At 49.6% G+C, this 24446-nt stretch overlaps 1 protein-coding gene across 2 annotated transcripts; it reads left to right on the plus strand.

The window, feature by feature from the left end:
* Window positions 1–230: 230 nt before the first annotated feature.
* Window positions 231–23478, plus strand: PABPC1L (poly(A) binding protein cytoplasmic 1 like). 2 transcript variants are annotated; one of them, XM_077832311.1, is made up of 14 exons: window positions 231–423; window positions 1429–1622; window positions 2208–2323; window positions 3667–3806; window positions 4978–5072; window positions 5475–5612; window positions 6227–6322; window positions 7000–7266; window positions 8773–8863; window positions 9285–9413; window positions 12028–12167; window positions 16325–16418; window positions 18886–19016; window positions 21944–23478. In XM_077832311.1, the coding sequence occupies exons 1-14, from the start codon at window positions 231–233 to the stop codon at window positions 22025–22027; spliced, it is 1908 nt and encodes a 635-aa protein (XP_077688437.1). In that variant the 3' UTR covers window positions 22028–23478. The 2 variants fall into 2 exon arrangements, with proteins under 2 accessions (XP_077688437.1, XP_077688438.1); XM_077832312.1 differs by having other exon boundaries at window positions 23030–23478.
* The last annotated feature ends 968 nt before the right edge of the window (window positions 23479–24446 follow it).

Genomic DNA, 24446 nt, shown 5'->3' on the forward strand with positions numbered 1-24446 from the left:
TGGAGGGTAGTTCACTTCTGATGTGTTACTAGAGAGAACGTATGGATTCTGGATTCTGCACTGCAGCCAACTTCTTCCTAGGCAACTGGGGGTTTGGGATGAGACTTTAATTGGTGGTTACTGCATGTGACCAAAGTCCATATTCTATTATCTTGGCACAAAAATATCCTCTGTGCCACAGACAGTAACTTGGTCTTGCTTCACTTTAAAGTTAAGCTTTGCGGTCGACCATGAACGCTAGTGGCCCTGGATATCCATTAGCTTCTTTGTATGTGGGAGATCTTCACACAGATGTGACCGAAGCCATGCTGTATGAGAAGTTCTCACCTGCTGGACCGATCATGTCCATCAGAGTTTGTCGGGATGTTGCCACGCGTCGATCGCTCGGTTATGCCTACATAAATTTTCAGCAGCCTGCTGATGGTAAGCCTGATAAAACTTAACCTATGGAAAGTTGTTTTTTAAATCTGTGGTTTGGGATGGGGTGTGAGGGCTGATTACATGGGTCACGTTAAGGCTACCAGGTTTAAAATAAATGCTGACTTAATGCTTTGTTTTCACTTGGATCTAGTCTAAACCGATCCTGGGTTCTTACATGGTGCCCGTCAGCGTGGTATCTGAGTGTCTGATCACATGTGTGCGCCTAGATAGAGGGTGGGAGGGGAGACACCAGGGGCCCTACAGTTGAGTTTTGTACCCAGGTGAAAAAGTCAACATACATGAATAACCTTCCTCCAAGCGCTCAAAGGTACATTTGACTTGATTGTCCTCCTCTGAGAGCAGAGCAGGGGAAAGTAGTATTGCCGTGTGTGTGTTCACGATGACAGTGACAAACTGTACAGGACTCTCATTTTCTAGCATCAGAACTGCTAGGCAGGATTTGTTCTCATTTTAACTAAGATGTTGCTGAAGTAAATGGCGAAACCTCTAAGACACCTTTGATTTTTGGAATGAGGTTACAGCTGGTGAAGGGTGCCAGGTCGGTAGCACTGGAGACTGAAATCCTCTATTGCTCAAAGCAGAAACAACTTTGTTCCATTTTACTGTGAATGACAAATGGGGAGTTTTCTTCAGTGCTAATGGGCAGAAGGATTCTCAGATTCCTGTAGATGAGCCTTGGGCAGCTACATGATCAGAGCCCATCGCCTGACTCCTCTGTTGTACGTTACTAGAGGACTGTCTGGTGTGTCTACGGTGGCTTGGAACCTGGCTTGCAATATAGCTCCTAGGCTGCCTCTCTGGTTGTGATTTAATGGGGTCTTTTTCCCAACGCTGAGGCTAGAAAATAACACTTCCCTGCTCCTTGTAACAATTTGATCATGCAGACAGCCAGTGTTACAGTAGGTGGAATGTCAGGCCATGTCACAATTCTTCTCTCCTTGTAATTGTCTTCACTTGTTCATAATAAATGTGCATGTTTCCTGCCAGCTGAGAGGGCCTTGGACACCATGAATTTTGAAGTGATCAAAGGTCGGCCCATTCGAATCATGTGGTCCCAGCGAGATCCTGGCCTCAGGAAATCAGGGGTTGGAAATGTCTTTATCAAGAATCTGGATGACTCCATTGACAACAAAGCCTTGTACGATACATTCTCAGCCTTTGGGAATATCCTTTCTTGCAAGGTACGTATGTTTTCGCTGCAAGAACAAGATTTATCCTAGGACTTGCCTGCACTTTGTTACAAGGGTTGTCAAACTGGTTGAGATCTGAATTCTCTTTGCATCGCTTTGTGTGGTTTTCTTTAAATTTTCACCCGCTAAGTGAATAGAAGACTTAAAGGGTTATTGGGGAGGACCACTGCTATCTTATTTCCACTGGCAAAGGAAGCTGGACGCAACTTGCTCCAGAGCTGATGCACTCTCACTCGGCTAGAAGGGATCTCCTGAGAGCAGTGCAGACCACTTCCTATCTCAGGTGCTCAGCACATTTCCTCAATGATGTTTCTAGCTTCTGTCAACCCTGGAAGCTGAGCTTGTGACCTATATTCTTATCTCCCCACGTGACAGTGTGCCATGAACATGGGGCTCTAGGTATTGTAGCTTGGTGAAAAGCAGATGACAGTGAGGCTGAATGTTCCTTGGCAATGGGACTTGGGTTTGGCATGGGTGGCTGCTAGGGATTTCTGCCCGGGCTTGTAGGGGGTAGGGGAGGTCTGCCTTCTGTTTTTCAGGGCTCTTCAGTGTCTGGCTCTGCCTCTCTCTTGGCAGGTGGTTTGTGATGAGAACGGATCCCGCGGTTATGGCTTTGTTCACTTTGAGACCCATGAGGCCGCAAATCGGGCCATTGACACCATGAACGGGATGCTGCTCAATGACCGCAAGGTGTAAGTGGGGAGGGGGGGATCCTCATTTTGTGCTGCTTCTCCCTTCAATAGCCCTCTCTGAATGTGGCCTTTGTATAGTAACTAGACTCTTGGTTATCGGTATTTGCTCAGTGTGGTGTAGCATAATCAGCATTGCTCAGTGGGCAAACATGCTCCTTGTTAGGGCCTATGCTGTTTCTGCCCTTTTTTCACTGGGCTTTGGAGTTATGCTGATGATCCTGGTAGGATTGTATGGAGGCTGAGAGCTGCTGGCACAGGGCGAACAAATCCCTAGTCCAGGTGAGAGCAGGCATACATCATGTTGGTGATGCAGCACTGCAGATGTCCAGAGCTCTGTACTGGTCCCTGACTCCCTAAGAATTCAGTTTAAGAGAACGTGGAAGAAAGAGGATTTAGCCTTCTCCAGTCCTCTCTTCCCCTCCCCTCCTGTGAAGGTCCTCAGCGTTCTTGGATCTAGTGAGCTCTAGATCGCTGCCTGTGTATTGTCATTGCTGCCCAGCTGGGGTGCGGGGGCAGGGATCCTCTGAGGGTGGAGCTGGCCCTGCAGGAGGAGGGTACACAGACCGTACACCATCTAGGAGGGGGAGAAGGCAAATAATTGAATTCCGTTAGGATCTGCTTGATCCGGTGAGATCCCCTGAGCAATGCCTGGTATGAGATGGCTCTTAGATTGTGCGCTCCTTGGAGCAGAGACCGTCTGTTGTTCTGTGTCTTTACAGCCCCCAGCGAAGGGGGCCCTGTGCTAACTAGGGCCTCCGGGTGCTACTGCAGCATTAATGTTAAGTAACAATAGTCAGTGTCTGTGGGGATAGGGGGAGTGTGCAAGTAGGATCTGCTCAGGTTGCTGAGATGCAAAAATACACAGTCGTTACTAGTGATAAATTTCAGAGTAACAGCCGTGTTAGTCTGTATTCGCAAAAAGAAAAGGAGGACTTGTGGCACCTTAGAGACTAACCAATTTATTTGAGCATGAGCTTTCGTGAGCTACAGCTCACTTCATCAGATGCATACCGTGGAAACTGCAGCAGACTTTACATATACACAGAGAATATGAAACAATAGGACAGTGGGGTGGGAGGAGGTATTGTTTCATATTCTCTGTGTATATATAAAGTCTGCTGCAGTTTCCACGGTATGCATCTGATGAAGTGAGCTGTAGCTCACGAAAGCTCATGCTCAAATAAATTGGTTAGTCTCTAAGGTGCCACAAGTCCTCCTTTTCTTTTTACTAGTGATAAAGCGACAGTCACCATTAGAAGCAACTCTGCTGGCTCCCATGTCTTTTTTCCCCTGGCCAATGGATGTCTGGTGAAGATTCACGTTCCTCCGTTTACTTTCTGCAGCTTTGTCGGCCATTTTAAATCCCGCAGAGAGCGGGAGGCAGAATTTGGGGCACGAGCGATGGAATTCACCAATGTCTATATCAAGAACTTTGGGGATGATATGGATGATGACAGACTGCGGGAAATATTCTCCAAGTTTGGTGAGTAGCATTTCTACAGCAAAATCTGCACAGTGGATGGTGAATTGGAGGCAGTGGGACCAAGGAGTATGTTCAAGGGGAAGAGCCTGAGTGAGGAGTTAGATCTCTTCTCTTATTTATATAATAGTTTTAGTGGTAACACTTATCCAAGAACAAACCCAGCTGAGGAGATCACCAGTCATTCCAAATGACTGCAGTGGTCTCGTGCAGCTTTGCAGAATTGTCATTAATTTAATCACTGATTACCTGCTCTTGACCATGATGATGGAGGATGACTGGTAGCTTTTCAAAACAAACTTGCTTTTCAAAACAAACCACAAACAATTGCCCTCCCCAGACAAGTGAGTCAGTAGAACTTCTCAGAGCTGTGCCAGAGAATGGAATCCAGTTACAGAAAGGTAAATGTCCTTTAAATCTCTTTAAATTACTAGTCTGAATTTAAAAGCAAAAGTTATTCTTTCCTCTGGGTCTCTCAGTGGGTTGTGACTGTCTCTGTGGTTCCTGGAACAAGGTCTGTTCGATGTTGAGTCCTGAGCACACTGTTGGTACTTGAGAAATACTAAATAATCTAGGATTTCTGTAGTGCCTTTCATCTGTGCTTCTCAAAGGCTGTGTTTCTGTGACTAGATTCCTCACACTAAGGTAGATGGGAATATTTGTCTCAGTTTTGTAGATGAGGAACCTGAGGCACCAGAACTTGTCTTACTGTGTAACCTTGGGCATCAGGAACAGAACCCAGGTCTGCTGTGCCAACCAGTAGATATGTTGGGTTATGACTCGTCTGGCTGTATAGCTCCTGTGAGAACCTTGCTAGTGGGGAGGGCTTGGAGAAACCAAGCTAGTGAGTTGGGGTGCCTGTATCTACCAGCATTGTGTCACTCCTGTTAGCCAGGATGCCTTAGCTGGCAGAGGAACGTCCACACTGCAGTAGACACTTGTCATCGCCCCCATTCTGCACCAGTGTATTTTTGGAGTCACCCTGACATGTGGATCTCCTTGGGCTGCTGCCACTGCCCCCACATCACTCAGCACTGGCCTGTGGTCTAACAAAGCAGGAGATTTGTGGGCGGAGGAGGCAGGGGTGATTGCCTCAAGCTGTGAGCAGAGACCTTGGTGGACAGTATCTTTCTGCTCCAGGCTGTTTTCAGGCACTGCACTCTTCTGTTTGCAGGGAAGACGCTGAGCGTCAGAGTTATGATGGACGATACCGGTCGCTCGAAAGGGTTCGGGTTTGTCAACTTTGAGAAGCACGAAGAAGCCCAGAAGGCAAGAGGGTCTTTGCTTTATATATTTAATTGAATCTGTGACATTTAGAGGCCTGGCTGGGCCTTTATTCTCATGAGCAGGAGTTGACTGGTGCCAGCTGCTGAAATGCAACTAACCGATCTGTTAGTGTGAAAGATTCCATAACTTCCAAGTCCTGTAGCTTCTTGTTAACAACGTGTGTTTGGGTGGCCAGTGAGTCTGTCTGGGCAGTCATCCTAGGCAAAGGGAAGCTCTTATCTGCCCTGCGTTATCCAAACTTGGAAGCAAAGCTGCTTTTATACCTTTTATTTTGAAAGATCTCTAATAGCAGTGGGGGAAAATAAAGCCTACACCAAGGGGGCTGGAAGGGTGCTGGGGCTGTGGTTTCTTTTTGTGCTTAGACTTGGGATCGTCTCCTGGCAGGCTGTGGCAGACATGAATGGGAAGCAGATCAATGGCCGGATGGTGTACGTTGGCCGAGCTCAGAAGAGGATGGAGCGTCAGAGTGAACTGAAGCGTAAATTTGAACAGATCAAACAGGAAAGAGTGAGCAGATACCAGGTAATGGGAAAGAAATGGAGGTGCCTCATGCCATGTGCCTGTTTGCTTTCTGGCACGGTTGCCGGATGGAGTAACAGCATGGGATGTCTCTGCTGAGCCTCCTAGTCTCAAAGGGAAGCTTTCAGGCATTCCAGATACAAAGGCATGGCCGTTGCTGAGTGAGCACTTTTGAAAATCCCAATGGCAGCTAGCATCTCTCTCAGGGAAATGAGCCTCCTTGCTTGCCCAGTGTGCTGGGATTTCATATATCTGCATTTGTGGCACTGGATCCTTAAAGGAGCCAGTCCAGTTCCGTGCGTTACACGCTCCTCCGGGGCATGACTTATAGGCGACACCTACAAGTGAGGAGTGTATAAAACCAGTGTGGTCCTAAACCCCCACGGGAAGTCAGTGACTTCACTGTATCTGCCACATACTTTTATGCCCAGAAAAAAAGGGAGGATTTGTATTAATAGTTAGTTGCAAATATGGCCTTCTGGGAAGGAGTCAGTAAGACACAGCAGAACAAGTTCCTAATGGAACATTTATTGTGGGCCTTCTGTAGCCATCCTGAGTTTTGGGATGTTTGCTGTACCTTTTTGGAGAAATCTAGTTATAGCACTGTCTGTTCTTAGGGAGTGAATTTATATGTGAAGAACCTGGATGATGGTATTGATGATGAGCGGCTGAGGAAGGAGTTCTCTCCATATGGTACCATTACTAGTGCAAAGGTAAGAGAACTGGGCTACCACGGGGAGTCTAATTCACAAGGCATTAGATCCTAAATGGCCACTGATCTCAATCTGGTGGTGCTTTATGGGGCACTGGTACTGAACATAGCAAGTCCTAGACTTTGGATCTGCGTAAGCCTCAGTCCCCAGCCCTTGAGTTGTGACTGGCTTGCATTGTCGCCTGTAGCTTTTCAGATTATGCAAATAAATCACTAATACTCCCTGCTGCTGTGGGAGACTCTTATCTGGTGCTTCTGCAGTGCTCGCAGCCCCTGCTAGCCCAGGGAACTCGGGTCAGGAATCCAGCTACGATGTGTCCCCCACCTCAACTGCATGTGACCGCATGCTAGGCTGCTACTAGAGCTGTTGTTTTTTGAAGTCAGCTGGGAATAGGTGCTAGAAATAGACACTTAGAAAAAATCACCCTTGATTATTACATGTGACTTACACTGTATGATGGCTGCACCCAGGGCTCCTGCCTCCAACCTTGCTTGAAAGAAATCAGTCCCACGCAGCCCCTAGAGCCTCAGGCCACACTGTCGGTTGCCTCTGAGGCTGGCTGCTGTCCACTGTCTCCCTCCCTGCTCACGTCCCCACCTGTGATGACAGCTCTGTGTGATATGCGGATGGAGTGCCTGGCATTCAGTGGACTTTGTTGTGTTCTAATCTAATTTTAGGTGATGACAGAGGGTGGACACAGCAAAGGGTTTGGGTTTGTATGTTTTTCCTCCCCAGAAGAGGCTACCAAGGCCGTGACGGAAATGAACGGACGGATCGTCAGCACCAAGCCTTTGTACGTCGCCCTCGCTCAAAGAAAGGAGGAAAGAAAAGCGATTCTCACCAACCAGTATATGCAGAGACTGGCCACCATGAGGGCCCTGCCTGGCCCTCTCCTTGGCTCCTTCCAGGCGCCCACAGGGTACTTCTTGCCTGCCATCCCACAGGTGAGGCCCCATCCATCCCTCTGGGAGGGGCTCATCAGCAGACCAATAGGGAGTCTGAGGAGCTTGCCTCGGGCCAGACTCACCTGCCTTTGGGATGGGAGGGGTGTATTTGATTCTTTGGCACCTCAGCATCTTCAGCACTGAGAATAATTGAACCAAATAGCTTGTTTTGGGACCCTAAAGTTGACAAACCAAAGATTGTCATTCTAGGGATGTCAGAGCTACAGGTGTCATTCTGAGTGCTGCTCTGTTCCAAGCGCTCAGCCTCGCCGTCCTTCAACCCCTGGCACGCCAAGCTGATGCAGAATTGGTTACCATTAGAGTCTGTCCTGATCATCTGTCTGCTTATCAGATGGGCTACTCTGCCACAGGACGCCTGACTCCGGTTTGCCCCCGTGCTTGTGGTGTTGGTTGAGCACTGTCGGCATGCCGAGCACTGCCGACACTGAAGAGTCTCTGCCCCCGAAGAGCTTACAATCTACCTGGTGTACATAGTACAGTGTGTAAACACAATGGGCAAAATTTTCAAAACTGGGTGCCTAAATCTGGCTCCTAAGTCCATGTGTCGACCCTTAAATGAATGGACTGTTTTTGCTTTTGTGTTCCCCAGAAGTGTTGGGAGCTGCTGCCTTCTCAACAATTCTGAAAATCAGGCCATGTAGTTACATACCTAAAGAGGCACCCGGATCCATAATGTTGGGCACCCATTTTTAAAAAATCTTGTCCACTTTGTACAGACAGTGAGATTCAAGTGAGCTTCCTGTGAGTGGCATACTGAGTGGGTTATTGTTGAAAGGCCTCGCAGACGAAGGGTGTTGCAGGTGTAGGCACGTGGAGAATGGGTTTGCTTTTTAGCCGAGAGGGAGTGAGTTGATGTGTTGGGGTGGCATAGAAGGTGCAGAGGTGAGTGGGAGGAGCAGAGGAATGGGATGGCTGGAAGATGTACAGGCAACAGGAAGGGAGGCAACAGGAAATGGGTCTGTAAAACACTTGAGGACACGGCACTGCATGTGGTATAAATGCCTAGAATGCATTGGCGTGACTGGCATTATAGAGAGATTACTGAGACGCTCGGTGTTTAAATATCTGAATTATCACAGGCCTGTCCTCTGCTTTTAACCCCAGAGCTGTGATTCCCTCTAGAAATTTCACCAGACTTGCCATCTGGGGCTTTCCCCCTTTATCGTTGTGCCAGAAGTTACTAATGACTCCAGTCCCTCAGGATATCCTAGCCCTAACTGGCCTGCTTACCTGGGTACTAACATTTCTCTAGCCTCCAGACTGGGCATTAATGGGTCCTGGGTCTGTAGACATGTCGGTAACTTATGGAAGCGTCTGAATCATGCTGCTGCCAATTTCATGAAGGGATCTGTTGATCTCTGCTTCAATCCGTTCGTCCAGTCGTCTGCAGTTCCCGAGTCACAGTCCCTGTTGCCGCTGCTGTAGGGTTCTACTAACTGACTCACACTGGCGAGTGAGACACTCTGTATTCTGCTCCTTTCATAGCCACAAACCAGAGCTACTTTCTACAGTCCTAGCCCAGTTGCCCCAGTCCGTCCTGCCCCTCGGTGGAGCACGCAGCCCTCCAGGCCTCCCTGTGAGTGAATCTAAATCTGCTGTGCCCCCTCTGGCCCCCTGTGATGGGCAGTGCGTGTGTGGTGGAGGGGAGCGACAGCGTGCTTTTGTGTCTGCTCTGCGCAGCTTGGTGTGTGGTTTTGGTGTTTTCCTTCTGGTGATGGGGTAGTTTAGGACTGAACGCTCTCTAAAAGCAGCACAAACCATGCAGCTAGGGGGAACCTGTTGGTTAGTGGGTCACCTGCAGGCAATAAGCATTGGGAGGCAAACCTGCCTGCATTGCATCGAGTAAGAGAAAAGGCCTCCCCTCTTGTCTGCGTGTCAAACCCTTCGTTCTCTCACCCTACCGGTGAACACTGCCTGTTCGGGCTCACGTCCCAGTACAGATGTTTCCTTCCATGTCTTTATCATCGGGAAATTTACAGCGTGTTCAATCATTACAGCCACCTACCACACGGCTACCCCAATCCTGAGGGCAGCAGCTCCACCCAGGCGCCTGCTATCCAACATCAGCACCATGAGACAAGCATCCACCCAGGTGCCCCGAGTACCACCGCATGCCCAGAGAGTGGGTAAGTCGAGGAGGCAGTGGGCTAGAAGTATCTAGTGAATACGTGTCCAGGAGGGTGTTGGCCCCAATCTTCTTTGTTTCTCTCTCTCTCTGCCTTTTGGAGGAAGGGTTGGCTTGTGCAGTTGTTCATGGGTAGGCTTGGGAGGATTAGATTTTTGTCGGTAAATGTCGATAAACCTCGATTTCACAGTACACACACAGACTGACAGAGAAATATTTCCACTGATGATGATCAAAATTTGCAGATAGGCAAAATTAGAATAATACTGCTTGAGAACTTTAGAATTTGATTTCCAGCTAATGACTTTGTCTATTTTGACATGTGATGTTGACAATTTGTAATGGTTATAATACTTAACTTTTTGAATCTCAGCATCTACTGTCATTTAAATTTTCACAGGTATGGGAAATTATTTAATCTTTCTCAGTAAACATTGATATTACCTGTCAAAATTATAAAAATAAAGACATAGAAATTCTATCGAGCCTATTAATGGGTGGGGGGGGGCAGTGGAGGATTTTGAAAATCTTGCCCTCTCTCCCTTTGAAGTTGGAGTGTAGGTAAGAACCTTGCCCCAAAAGCTTGCAGGAGAATGGCATAGTGTGCTGTGTCCCCAATGGACTCAAGGGACTTAGGGCTTGTCTACACTTACCGGAGGATTGACTGTTGATTTAGCGGGTCTAGTGAAGACCCGCTAAATCAACCACCAATTGCTCTCCCATCAACTCCTGTCCTCCACTGGATCGAGAAGAGTCGGGAGTCGACAGGAGACTGTCTCTCGTCGACATTGCATAGTGTGGACCCCACAGTAAGTAGATCTAAGCTACGTCAACTTGAATTACGCTATTCATGTAACTCAAATTGCATAGCTTAGAAAGACTTTCATGCGTAGTGTAGACAAGGCCTCAGACAGCACTAGTAGTGCATGGGTTTGTAGTTCTCAGGGAATGTTGTTGTCTTTGGGTCGGTGCCTAGCACAAAAGGACCCTGATCCTGATTGGTCCCACCATGTGCTGTTCAGTAGTAATGACCACAGTCCGAGATTTAACATTCAGGCAAAGTGTGTTCTCCAGGCAAAAACAGATTTGAAGGGATTCGCTGGACAAAGGAAGTGGTTTTTAATGGCTCCAGTTAAACAACAACAAAGGTTTTGAGATTCCAAGTAAAATAAAAATTGCCAGTGCTTATGGTGGAGACTGACCGGGATGAATGGTCTGAAAATGCTCTGTGCTAATCTTGTGCCTTTAGATTTGGTTTGGCTGTTGCTCTCAGGGTTTCCTCTGAGCAGTGAGTGCCTGCCCAGGACTGCATCTAGTTCATCCCCTCTGGGCTCATCTACTGACAGGCAGCTCTTGCTTCTGCAGGATTGGGGAATGGGGTTTGACTGTCTTGGCCTCTTGTGCTAGGTATCCAAGTCAAGGATACCTATGAGAGAGACTCAGTGGCTTGTCAGTCAGTTTACCTAGTCACTTTTCACTAGCATAAGTGATGTGGTGGCGGAGGTTTAGCAGGTTCAACAGCACAATCTGAGGGCCAGCTTTGGGGGTGATGTGTATGTAGGACTTAGTTGCTTTCCTTGCTACTCTCTGCATTTCTGGCTCCTTAGTGTGTTAGTTACACCAGGTCAGTCTCTCACACTTGGACTTAGTTGGCCAAATTCTAGGTGATGTGTAAAGGGGGTGAGGCAGAAGCTGCATGTTGGTAAGAGGTACAAGTCTCAGGTGGTCTAAGATATGTAATTTACTGGCGGGAGTTGCCAGGAATTGCACTGGCCTAAATTCTCTCTCTCTGTCTTTGTGGCACTTAGACTTGCTTCTGTATTTGGCCCTCGGTCTTTTCTGTTCTTTAAACGAGCAGATGATGTGAAGCAGTTGGTGTCAGAGACACTTTGTTGAGTCCATTCTCTTTGGCAAGGTTCTGGGCTTCTGGTAGCTGAAGGGAAGGAAAGTGGTTCCCCAATGAGTTTTTGGAGCAGGGTGCACGAGGAAGCTGTAATGCTGCTCCCAAATGGTGAAGTGGGAGTTCTGGTGGCCCCACAATCCATGTGAAATGGAAACAGCCCACACGAGCATGGGGGGGGGGGGGGGGGGGCGCTGGAGGGTCCCATCAGTGTTGTTTCTCCTCAGTTTTCTTTGTCCTTTTTCTGTACTTTCCTTTTGCGGAGTCAGGCAGGCCGCAGGAGGAGGGCAGCCTCCTGCTCCTGCACGAATGACAGCATGCTGCCTGTGGCTCCTGCTGTGAGCGAGCACCGTTGTGCCATCCTCGCTGATGCATTTGCAGTAGGAGGCCTGGGGCAAGCGCCTTGGTACCAGGGCTTGGTGCTGCCCTTCAGCTGCTGATGCTGAGAGGCATCGATCTGTGGGTGGGGAATGAAAAAGACAGGTCCATTCGTTGACATCCCCCCAACTCCCCTGATTGATTACCCTGCGCTAGGAGAGCACGTAGCCTTTTTGAACTTGAATGGCACCCGCACGTTGCTTTGAAGTTGAGGGGCATATTTTACGTGCCCCGCTTGGCATGCTACTTTCATGCTCTCGGCAGGTGTAGAATTCATGCCTGTGCACGGGCATATTGGCATATCTCTTCCTTGCTAATGTTCCTGTGTCTCTTCCAGCCAACATAGGGACCCAGACGCTTGGTGCCCGTGCGCCCGCCTCACCAGCCCTGCTGCGGGGCGTGCCACAGTATAAGTACTCCTCAGCGGTGAGGAACATCCAGCCGATGGGAAACGTGGCACCTATGCTGGTACAACAGGTAAGCCATTCACAGGATTTTGTCCTAGAGGTGCTGACGGCGGGGCAGAGCCCAGTGCTCTGCTCGAGAGTCACAGGGAGGGAGAAGCGGAATAGAATGCTGAACTGTGGCCATTCCAAAAATAGCCTTTGTTTCCTGAGCCCCTGCCGGGCAAAGATGGTGGCCAAGTTCTGAAAGGCCTTTGGTGTTCCCATTTGCATTTGATGAGAACTCTGCTGCTGCTGCTGCTAGAGAGTTTCTGGTGGAGGTGGAGGAAGGATGGAGTCGCACCTTGAGTAGGACTGCCAACCCTCCCGGTTTCGCCGGGAGTATCTCGGAACTGGGCTCTATCTCCTGGAGGATACTGAAGCATAATCAGAAGATTTTAGGCCAATAAAAGTCCAGCGTTGCAGCAGGGCTAAGGCAGGCTCCCTGCCTGCCCTGACCCTGTACTGCTTCCAGAAGCGGCTGGCACATCCCTGCAGCCCAGCGGCGGCGAGTTATATGGGCCCGTGGTGTCCAGGCTCCGGCAATATTCAGGGCCACAGGGCCTGGATCCACCAATGTTCGGGGACAGGTCTCTCCCCTGGCCACACCTGCCGCCCCCAGGCACCTCCCCGTGCCCCAGGAGTATCCTGCCTCTCCCCTGCAGCTCCACTCTGCTCTGCTGGCTCCCAGCATCAACTGCCACCGCAGGATCCTAGTGTCCCCCAACCACTCTTGGCAGGGCAGGCTGCCCTTACCCTGCCCTTCCACCTCAGACCCTTCCCTTTTCTGGCAGGACCCTCACCAGCACAGGGGGCCCCCCCGCCCGCAATCACCGCTCCTGCCCCACGCTGGGTAAGGGGCAGCCCCATCCCTTACCCTCCAGTGAGGCTATAGTGAGGGGCAGCAGCAGGGGAGGAGGCGCACATGTGATGGCAGGTCCCCCCACCCGGCACCCACCACAGGGGAGGTGAGGAGGCTTCCTGGACCTGAGAGGGGCCCTAGGAGCATGTGCAGTGACAGTGGTGTGGGGTGGGTGTGCTGCTGGGGGAAAGGGGAGGGCCCTCCCACAGAGCTCACTGCTGCTGGCGGGGAGAGGGCTGGGGGGAGTCCTCCTCTCTGGCCCCATCCCTGGGTCAGCCTGCCTGCACCCCAAACTCATCCCCAGCCCTGCCCCACCCCAGAGCCCGCACCCCCAACCAGAGCCCTCACCCCAACCCTCTGCCCAAGCCCTGAGCCTCTCCAACACTCCAGACCCCTCATCCCCAGCCCCAGACAGAGCCCTCACCCTCCCACACCCCAAACCCCTCATCCCAAGCCAGAGCCCTCATCCTCCCGCACCCCAACTCTCTGCCCTAGCCCTGAGCCCCTCCCACATCCCAAACCCTTCATCCCCAGCCCCACCCCACAGCTCTCACCCCTGCACCCCTCCCAACCCCAAACTCCCTCCCAGAGCCTGCACCCCTCACCTGCTCCTACACCCCCACTCCTTGCCCCAGCCCAGAGCCTGCACCCCTCACCCCCTCCTGCACCCCTGCCCCAGCCCGGAGCCTGCACCCAAACTCAGTCCCAGAGCCTGCACCCCAGACCCCCTCTCTCACCCAAACTCCCTCCCAGAGCCCAACCTCTCACCCCTTTTGCACCCAAACTCGCTCCCAGAGCCTGTACCTCTCTTGCACCCCAATCCCCTCCCCCAGCCCAAGGCCTGCCCCCCAGACCTCCTCCCCCGACCCAAACTCCCTCAGAGAGCCTTAGGCAGGTAGGGGGCAGCATTTGGTGGGGGGGTTCTGGGCACCACCAAAATTTCTACAAACCTACCACCCCTGCTGCAGCCCCTGGGGGTGGGCAGGGGTCTCCACACGCTGCCCCTGCCCCTAGCGCTGACTCTGCAACTCCCATTGGCCAGGAACTGTGGTCAATGGGAGCTGCAGAGGTGGTGCCTGCGTGCGGCAACCCTTGCCCCCCTCCCCTCTCCAGGGGCCACAGGGACATGTCGGCTGTTTCCGGGAGAGGCACGAGGCCAGGGCAGGCAGGGAGCCTGCCTTAGCTCTGCTGTGCTGCGACTGGGAGCCACCCGAGGTAAGCGCTGCCCGGCCAGAGCCCACACTCCTCACCACCTCCTGCACTCCAACCCCCGCCCCAGCCCAGAGCCCCCTCCTGCACCCAAACTCCCTCCCAGAGCCTGCACCCTTTCCTGTGCACCCCAACTCCCATTCCCCAGCCCAGAGCCCCCTCCTGCACCCAAACTCCCTCCCAGAGCCTGCACCCTTTCCTGTGCACCCCAACTCCCATTCCCCAGCCCAGAGCCCCCTCGTGCACCCAAACTCCCTCCCAGAGCCTGCGCCCTTTCCTGTGCACCCCAACTCCCATACCCCAGCCCAGAGCCCCCTCCTGCACCCAAACTCCCTCCCAGAGCTTGCACCCTACATCCCCTCCCACACCCAACCCTCTGCCCCAGCCTGGTGAAAGCGAGTGAGGGTGGGGGAGAGCAAAGAGCAGAGGGAGGGGTGATGGAGTGAGCAGGACGGGGCCTCTGAGAAGGGGCGGAGCAAGGGTGTTTGGGTTTGTGTGATTAGACAGTTGGCAATCCTAACCTTTAGGGAATTGCTCTATCTTGCGTGGTCCTGTTAGAGGAGGGAGTGGCTAAAGCATCGCCTACTGAGCACTACCATCTGGCTGTTAAGCCTGCAGATAGGAAAGGCAGGCACCCAATCATACAGAGCTGCATCTTGACCTTACCTGCCAGACCACTCAGATCAATGCAAAGCATTGCATGCTGGGTCTAGTGCCTTGGGTGGACGCCTCATCTATGTGCTGTAGTCTCCTCCATTTGATACCTTGGTGCAGCCCTCACCCTCCTTGGAGACCATCAGCTGGGCCAAATCTGGCCAGCCCAGATACCGAGAGTCCCCAGGGATGGGAGGGGAGAGGAGAGGAGATTGAGTTTAGTCTCCCTCCTGAAGCGTACAGATTCTCTTTGTATTATGACTCTGCTCTCTTATCAGCCCAGTTGGAAACTGCCAGACTCTTGCCACTTAGCAGGGTTGATTCTTAATGCTGGTAGCAAAGCTGGAATTGAGTATCTCCTCCTCTGTGGGAATGGGGAAGCTCTTCCTCTAGTACTGAAAATGGGACTCCTCAAATGGCTTTCAGCACTGCTAAAAACAAGTCTCTTGTGCCTTTTAGAGAGATGCTGTCTGGGAAGTCCAGGTGCGGGCGGCCCTGAAAGAAGCCAGTGATTTAATGGAGCTGTGCTCTAGTGATGAGGGCAGGGGACTGGGATTCCAGGCTCTTTGGGGCCACTTCTGGCTCTGCCATTGATTCGTGTGTGACCATGGGCAGCTCACAATCAGCACAGCTCAGGCTTCTCATCTGCAAAATGGGGGTAACTTGCCTTGGGGCTGGATTAAGACCTAGGCACTACAGGTTCCTGCTTAGGGACCCAGCTGCTGGAGTTGTGAGACAATACCACTATTTTTTTTTTTTTTTAATGAAAGCTGAAATTATCTTTCTAGCCTCATGATTGTGAATAAAAGCTTGAAAACATGAGTCAAGTATAACCGATGCAGCGAAGTCTCCTTGCTTTAGGCTCCGTACACATTAGCTTGCAGAGGTGTGAATAGTCCCCCCAATGCACTTCCGTGGAGTACCCCATGCTCTGAGGGGCACTGCCAACACCACTCCAGCTGAGAGCTGAGTGGCAGGAGAGGGCAGAAGGCACAACCCCTCACCCACAGACACATCCAGGCTGCTGCTGGGTAAGCAAGCCTCCCCCCCACTGCCACTCCTGCCTTTTGGTGGGGAGAACAGGCCTCTCTACAAAGCAGTGCTGCAGAGCACTGGAGCGTGGGCACCTCCTGCGTAGGTGGAAGCGGGTTTTCCATTGCTGTGAGATTTTTCACAGCCCTGAGTGACATAGCCGGGTCACCTTACGTGTTAGGTGCAGACCAGGCCTCCTGATGTGCCTAGGCCACAGATTGCCTTCATCCAGCCCTGACTTGCCTTCCTTATAGGGGTTACGGTTAATGATTGAGATCCCCAGATGAAAAGAGGCTGTAACTACCAAGCCCTCCCAATAGACTGTGCCCTTCTTCCCTGACTCCTTGCTTCTAAAATATGACTTGCGCACCTTGATTAGCCCAAATGCTGCTTCCTGTCCTTCTGAGTGATTCTATCCCTTGTACTTTGTTCAGGCTGGAGAACCTGCTGTTCATATTCATGGGCAGGAGCCTCTGACTGCATCCATGCTCGCTGCAGCTCCTCCTCAGGAGCAGAAGCAAATGCTAGGTAGGTGCCGGTGAAGCTGTTCCTTTACACCCTGGTAGAATGAGGATATTGACCTACTGGAGCTGTTGCTGCACTGTGTGTGCATTGCACGTCAACAAGCCCAAGGTTTCTTCCTAGCCCCGTATGTGGCACTTGTGGGATTTCCACAGCCTGTGCGATAGTCTCCAAGGCAACAGAAACAAACTCTTGTTAAATCTGGGCTGTGTTGTGGAGTGCTTTTGCTTGTAGTCCTTTGTACCATAGCCTGTGGGAGTGGTGCGATGGGTCACTGCATCCTGGGCCAGGCTAAGGGAAAACCTATGAGCTCAGAACACGAAGGAGAGCTCCACCCTGCCCGCTCTGCCAGGTTACAATGGGGACAATGTTTCAGGCACCCCTGAATTTCAAAGACACACTTCACTGCTCCTGTCAGGTTTTGGGTGAGCAGTTTGTTGCCTGTCAATCAGCTGTTTACCTCACAGGGGCTGTCTCTAGCAGGCGATCAGGCTCTGCCAAAGTGTTCAATTTCACATGGAGTCTGGGACTTCTCGCTGACTGAGCAGCTGGTGCTGGTGCATGAGCACAAGCTGTGCAGAGACGTTGCATCCGGATGCTTGTCAGGCTCTAAAGAGCTTAGCTACAGAGAGACTGGCCTGGCTGTCGGTTCCATGGGTAGAGCACTTGTCTCAGGTACTTGGGTCAACCAGATATAGAATTGAGCAGAGACCATTCCTTCATCACTAGACTGGCACTCCAAGCAAGCTCCCTTAGAAACAGACTCTCTTAATATTCTCCATGCTGCCCTTTTCCAACCCACCAGGAAGGGTACTGGGAGATGTGCTCTTCTCCCTTTCTCAATGCTTGCTGCACTTTCAATACAGCCCAGCTGCAGCAGGTGGCTGCTGCTCTCCAGTTTCAGCCAGCAGCCTTGCTCCCTGCATGTGTTCTCTCTGCAGCATCCAGGAAGCTCTCCCTGAGCTGCCATCTGCTTTGCTGCTGTGTTTCTTGATTACTAAATTCTAGTTCCACCAGAGAAATGCTAGTGACTCAGGTTATTTTTGTGGCTCTACCAAAACATGGTCTTTGCAACCTTTTTTGGCCTGTTTTCAGCGCATTAGGTACACTACCAATTCTCACCGACGAAAGGATGCCAACCAGAAACGCTACCAATAAAGTCAGGGCAGTGCTCTACTCAGTCTTGGGGAAGGAACTCTGTGGGGCTCCTCACTCAACTAATTGGTTAGTATCTCTGCACCTGGATAAAGCTGCCTTTCTCCAGCCAGTGAAACTGGTTGCTGTTCACACAACATTACTTAGCCCTGGATGGCACTTCACAGGTGTTAGTGACGTTGGCACCTGAGTAACTGTTCCAAATCCACTTCCATGTGCAGATGTGACCACAGCTCCTGCAGGATAGAGAAGCTGACATAGTTCTTTTCTAGCAGTCTGGTTCTGGCTCTGGCCTGCGTGTCCCAATGACAGACTGTAAAGGAAGCAGCAACTATGCCTCTTGTTAATACCCAGAGTCTTCCAAACTTTTTTCCATATGTGGTCTCCTAAGCATCACCCTGTTCTCATAGCTAAAAACATTTTAATCCAAGGCTTTCAGATTTATGGGGACTAGTGCGAAACAGCAGGATTGAAGAGCTGCAGCTGGAGATGCTGCTACACTCAGTTTCTCACCTGTTCAAGCAGCAAAAGGCTGGGAACCAGAATCGGCCCCATTCAGCATACAAGTAGAACAGGTCTCAGCAGCTGTGTGTTGACACCATCTCCATTTTGCACAATGTGCCTGGCTAGCAGCCATGTCTGACTCTGTTCTTGGGAAGCCGAATGGCATAGTGAGTCAGGGCATCAGCCCTTTAACTTCAGCGGGCTTTGATTTCAGCTTTCTCTCAAACCCACCGGGCTCACTGTCAGTCTTGAAATCGTCCAGATCCCAATCTGTGCATGTTACAAACCCCTTCTCTGCTTAAGAGAGGCCCGAGAATGGAACAACTGCAGGGAGGCACATGGCTGTGCTCGGGACTGAGGTGCATTGGCAAAGCTGTGTGTGGGGAGCCCAGCACTGAGGGGTATTGGCAGAGCTGTGTAGGAGAAGCTTGCACAGCACCTGGCTGCTATAAGTCCTTGTTCCTGGCCCCTCATCTTAGCACCAGATTCTCTCGCCGTGGTTCAATGTCAAGGAAAATGTAACTAGTGGTACAGGTCCTGATTGTGCATTCACGCCCCCAGCAGGGATTGGAAGCTTTCTTGGAACATGGGATCTGGGTGCTTGCAAACACCTCTGCAGCGAAGCATTGGTGTGTGAACAGTGATCTCCCTGATCTGTACCCCTCCTACCCTGATGAGAGAAGATCGGAGCTGGGACTCATTCTGTGCGGGGGCAGGCTGGGTAGGGCTGGAGAGAGGATGTTGAATCAAAAAGGTCTGAAGTTGCCTTGGATTTTTCCATAATGTGTAAGGCTATCCTTGATGTTGTGACCAGGTGAACGCCTTTACCCCCTAATCCATGCCATGCACGCCTCATTGGCTGGGAAGATCACAGGAATGCTGCTAGAGATCGATAACTCGGAGCTGCTGCTTATGCTAGAATCACCAGAATCCCTCCACTCCAAGGTAGGAAGTAGCCAACGCTCTAAAGAATGAATGTTTCCAATGCAATGCATGTCACAAAATGAAAGAATCTGGTGCTGCAAATAGTAAAGCTGCTAACGAATGTGTGTGTGCAGAGGGGCTGCAGGGAGGTAAGGGTCAGCATTGTTTTAGGGTGAGAGATGGAAAAGCAGATACAGCTCCTGATAAATAAGCAGCTCAAATGATAATGCAACGCCTTCCCCTCACTCTCCAGAACTGTGGGAGGAGAAGAGGCCAGGCTAGAAGAGGCAGCAGCTCTCTGGAAGCTAGGAGACCAATTTTGAAATCCATTTGGAGATGGATAGGAAGCATGGTGGGAGTTGAGGCAGGGAATGTCCTAGTTTTCTGGATCAAGACGGTAAAGATTGCAGCATTCTGACTGCTCTGGAAGTTTAGAGAGCAGAGTTCTAAAAACATTGGGAAGATATTGCAGAAGTAGAGGCAGAAATAAGGATTTCAGCAGAAGCAGAATCAAGGATTTGTTCTTTCAGAGTTTGTCTGAGGAGCATTTTGTACCTCTCATTAACTGATTGCCAATTAGCTCTAGGAACTTAGTACATCAGGGCTAGTCTGGACACGCTCCATGTTTGTTCCTGGCTACAAATGTTTGGAACCCTCCGAGGTATGGCCACGCTGGCCTTTACAAGGCTGTGAAGTTTGACGATCACTTAACTGAAGGGTTGTGGGGTTTTTTTTTTAAATCCCTCTTGTTAGAGACAAAATACTCAGTGATCAAGAACGGATGATAGCTTGGCTGATTCTTTCCCATAAGGAAACTCCAGGATTCTTAGGCCTTCTTGAGAACCAAAGTCAGTGTGCATGTAGGGAGAGATTGGCTGGGGGTAACCAGAAGCTGGCAGAGCTGAGACCAGAAGATACCAGAGGGATTGGAGAGAGTTAAGGGACTTGGAGCAGTATGCGACTTGCTTCGAAGAGATGTCCCACAGTGAAGATAGCACAAGGATATTCAGAAGTCAGAGAGAGATTTGTTGTGTCTGAATGTTTGGTTGTCTTATTCCAACATATTTTTCATGTTTTAATCCTTCACTTAACCCATGTCAAACTCATCCTGGGTTTGGGGGTCAGACTCTGTATTGTATGCACTGTCCTTAAATGTTAGGGCATTTTGAGTGAATCCCGTGCTTTATGAAAATATCAGCTCTGGCTACAGCCACGTAGTGTATGTGTTGGTGCTGTACTAGGTCCCGCCCCCCACACAGCTTGGCCATTGCATCTCCGTCCTGCAAACATCCCCTGCTATTCCAGTTTGGAATCTCTCTGATGTGGGTCTGTCCATTCCAAACTGTGCTTTGGCTGTATGATGTGTACATGCTTCCCCCTGAAACCGCCAATCTCCCAGCACGCGTGACAGAAGCAGCTTGCATTGTACTCATTTTAGTCTGATATTCTAAGTACGACTGTTTTGTTCACATGTAAAACCTTAAAGGAACCACTTGGCTCTCAGTTATTTGGAGGGTGTCTGGAACCTGTTTGTGGACAAGTGGCTGGTGGCTACATGGCAAAGCACAGAAAGCAAAGGGAGAGACCAAATCAGATAGAGATTTGCATATTCCAAACTATGGGCTTGCATATTCCCTGAATAAGTGAAGTAACTCCAGGCTCCTTCTCTTAAAAATGCGGCCATTCTTGCTGGTTTAAATCTTGGATTCCAAGGGCCACGATCATAAAGTGAAGGAGACACAAGGGCAGGTTTATAGGGTTTTGTTCACACAGAGCTAGTTCCTAGATATCCTATGATTATATGTTGTGCTAAAGAAGTGTCAAAAGCTATTCGGTCAGTCTGTAATAATACAAGATCCTGGCGACTTTGCTTGTAGTCATTGGGCAACAAGCTCTCAGAAGGCAAATTCTGCTGTAAGCTGTTTCCTTTAGAACTTTTTAGAAGCTGTAGGTCATCAGGTCTCCACACTTTGCTTTCTCCAGTCCTGTAATATCACTCACATAAGAGAGAGCCCATAAAGGACCCTGGATACCATGAAAATGAATCTACTAAATCTGAGGCTGCTGCAAACTCCAGTCCTGTCTGACACATTCAGTCTGAGCAGCAACCTCTTTATTCTGAATTTTGAGCAGGTAAAATACTGGCTGTGTGAAATTTTTCATATTTTTCTTGCATATCTGGTGTACGTTTGGCCCCAGGGTCCCATCAAAACCTCTGTCCTGAACGGATTGGCTGTATTTCGTTGCTACTGGAGGCAGGATTAATATTTTTCACCTGTGTCTCCCTTTTAAATGAACACGGGGGTTTATCAGGTGGGATCAGACTGCTGGGTCATCTCCGTAGGAAGTGGGTCTCAGTGGCCAATACCAGGCACTTCAGAAGACATCAAAGTGCCCTGACTGCGCAGAGCTGTATGAAAAGGGAGGTGGGTTGTTGTCTGCCGAGAAGATCAGCAGGAGCATGTGGGATGCACGTGCTGATAGCTACTGCCATCCTTTCAGTCAGGACTGCCATTGTCTGTCCGTGTCGTGCTCAAGGTAGTTGGGGGACTCCTCTGAAGTTATTACAGAAGGCAGAACTCCACATAGACCTAGGAACTGGCTATAGTAGGCTCATCTACTGTCTGAGTGATTTCAGAGTAACAGCCGTGTTAGTCTGTATTCGCAAAAAGAAAAGGAGTACTTGTGGCATTTTAGAGACTAACAAATTGAGTGTGACTTCTGGAGTTTTGAGGCAGTGGGGAATCAGACTTCAAAATAAAAATAATCTAACTTAAATGCAATGTTGATTAAACATAGCAGCCCTGCTAACTAACTTGCCTCTTGGAAGAGACAACTATACTAAGGTCAAGTTGGGAGCCTTGAGTATCCTGACTGTTACCTGTGTAGGAAGCTTCCAGGTGTCAGAGCAACTAAACTTCTCTCCACCTTGTGCTTTGCTTTGTGAGATCGAGGAAGCGGTTGCAGTGCTCCAAGCACACCAGGCTACCGAATCATCGCTTAACAGCAGTGCTGCAACGTTCCTCCTATGAGACCCAGGTAGGTGTGGAAGGCTGTGCGGAAGCTGGTCTCATGGCAGGGTATAATGTGGAGAAGGGTCCCTTTCTGCCTGGAATGTGAGCGCCAGAGAAGTCTTGTCAAGATTAGTCAAGGTGGACTTGGGAAAGCAATGAGTGTGTTTTTGTCTTGGACCCCGACTTCAAACTTAATTCCTTTATATGAATCGATGCCTCCTGCTATTTTCCAAAACTTGATGATTGTACCAGAGAAAAATTAATGCTAAATGGGTTAATTTCAATGTAAATCTGGGGAGGCAACTTGGAGGTGAAAAATAAAGCAATCTGGCTTTCCTTGTAGCCCTCATAGAATCTGATGAAATCATTCCTGATGCCTTCACATGGGATTGCAGAATAGCTTAACCCAGTGGTTCTCAAACTTGCTCCACGACCACCTTCTGACAACAAAAATTGCTACATGACCCCAGGAGGGGAGACTGAAGCCAGAGCCTGCCCGAGCCCCACCAAAGCCTGAGCCCCACCACCTCGAGCGGGGGGACAAAGCCAGTGCCCAAGAGCTTCAGCCCTGGAGGCTGTAACTTGAGCCCCACCACTCAGGGCTGAAGCCCTTGGGCTGAAGCCCTGGGTGGTGGGGCTCAGGCTTCAGCTTTTGCCCCAGCAAGTCAAATGCCATTAAAATAGGGTCCTGACCCACTTAGGGGTCCTACCCCACAGTTTTAGAACCGCTGGCTTAACCTATTATCCTCTTAGAATCTTAGAGCCTCTAATCTGGATCCATTAGCAGTGATCATGCCCCATCCCAGTACAACTCCAGCAGAAGCTTCCAGCTTTCCTGTTTGGTAACAGAAAAGAAATGGCCAGAACTTCTATGCACCCCTTTGTAAGATAAAGTTTGGTCATGCAGTTTCCTTGCTCTCACGGGTCACTTAATTCAAGTTCAGTATTGGTATGTGAACTCTAGGCTAATTTAGACTGAGCTTCTGTGTCTAACATGTCTAAAGTGTATATTTGTTGTAGAGGAGGGACTCTGAAGAACACTTGGCTCTGAAGATAAAGCAACTACAACCCTGACATGCATCACCACATATATTGGACGCATTTATTTATTTTTTCTGTGTACAGACAGCAACACTGACTTGCATTCAAAGCCCAATGTTACTTTTTCTTTGTGCACCAAAAACTTTGCAAAATGATTTTTCCCCATAAATGAACTGCATCTATGTAACACTGTCCATGTGAGCTCTCTTCTGACAATCCTCACCACTGAGAGCAGGTAGTGAAAATGTTAACAAGGGGGGCACGTGGTAGAATGACAACCTCTCCTTGTGAGTGGCGAGGAGGGAGACACGATTGGTTCAGTTGTAGTGTTCCATGACATGATGAATCATCAGAGCTTGTCATTTTTAGTAAGTTCTTTGGGTTCTGTAATGTTTTATTTGTTCATGTAGTTGACACCATAAACAGCTGATACACCTGCCCTCACTATGTGCTCGTCACTGTCTTTCTTTCAAGAAGAAATGGTTTCTTCTGTATAAGTGGCAGTAAGTGATTAGACCTAAGGCTGATCTTCAGCAATAATGGAGGGATGGATGGGTTGGAGGCCTATAATGTTCCTGAAAACTGACTAGCAGATGGAAAAGGGTAGGACTGAATGGTCAATTTTCATGCTGGCACAAGGCTAACAGCGGGCTGCCCAAGATTATGTATTAGGTCCAGTGTTTTAATGTATCTTATTAATGATTTGGAAAGGGGGGTGAACCATGAAACAGCAAAATTTGTAGATGACACAGTTGTCTGTTAGTCAAGACCAGGGAGGACTGTGAGGAACTTCAAAGAGATGTAACGAAGCTCGGTGAATGGGCAAATGAAGCTCAGTGTTGATAAATACAAAGTGATGTGTACGGGAGGGGAAAAAAATAAATCACTGTCTTGGTTCTAACTTAGCTGCATGCAGTCCCGAAAGGGGCCTACTTGTCACTGTATACTGCTCCATGAAGACCTCTGTTCCATGTACAGATGTGGTCAAAATAAGCAAACATGTTAGGATGCATAAAGAATGGAATGTCCAATATAGAAAATATCAGGATAACATTATTCTAGGCACAGCAGATAGTGCTGCCTATAATTAAGGTTGCCTGACACATTCCTTCAGTTGCTTGTAACTTCGCCCAAACAGCTATAGCCTGGCATGTTCCATGCTGGGTGTCTGCCTTTGCTGAACGCTGTTTGGGGTGGGGGGAAATGTGATCATGGAATTATAGACTAATGAATGCACAATGACATGGGGTGCTAAGGTAAGGTTGTACTGTCAACCTTAAATTTTGGCATTTCCTAACTTGAGTGCTTGACTCTGCAACCTTAACATTCTTTCTACATAATTTATTTTCCATGTAACAGAGATCACTGGTGCAACCTCATATGGAATACTGAGTGT

This window comes from Eretmochelys imbricata, chromosome 13, assembly GCF_965152235.1.
Source record: "Eretmochelys imbricata isolate rEreImb1 chromosome 13, rEreImb1.hap1, whole genome shotgun sequence".
Classification (NCBI taxonomy): domain Eukaryota; kingdom Metazoa; phylum Chordata; order Testudines; family Cheloniidae; genus Eretmochelys; species Eretmochelys imbricata.

Excerpts from the sequence above, each read along its gene's own strand:
- PABPC1L (XM_077832311.1), top strand. The coding sequence starts at position 231 with ATGAACGCTAGTGGCCCTGGATATCCATTAGCTTCTTTGTATGTGGGA. Across the intron at positions 8,864-9,284 it reads GCAGCCCTCCAGGCCTCCCT|CCACCTACCACACGGCTACC; the intron begins GTGAGTGAATCT and ends CAATCATTACAG. Across the intron at positions 12,168-16,324 it reads CACCTATGCTGGTACAACAG|GCTGGAGAACCTGCTGTTCA; the intron begins GTAAGCCATTCA and ends TACTTTGTTCAG.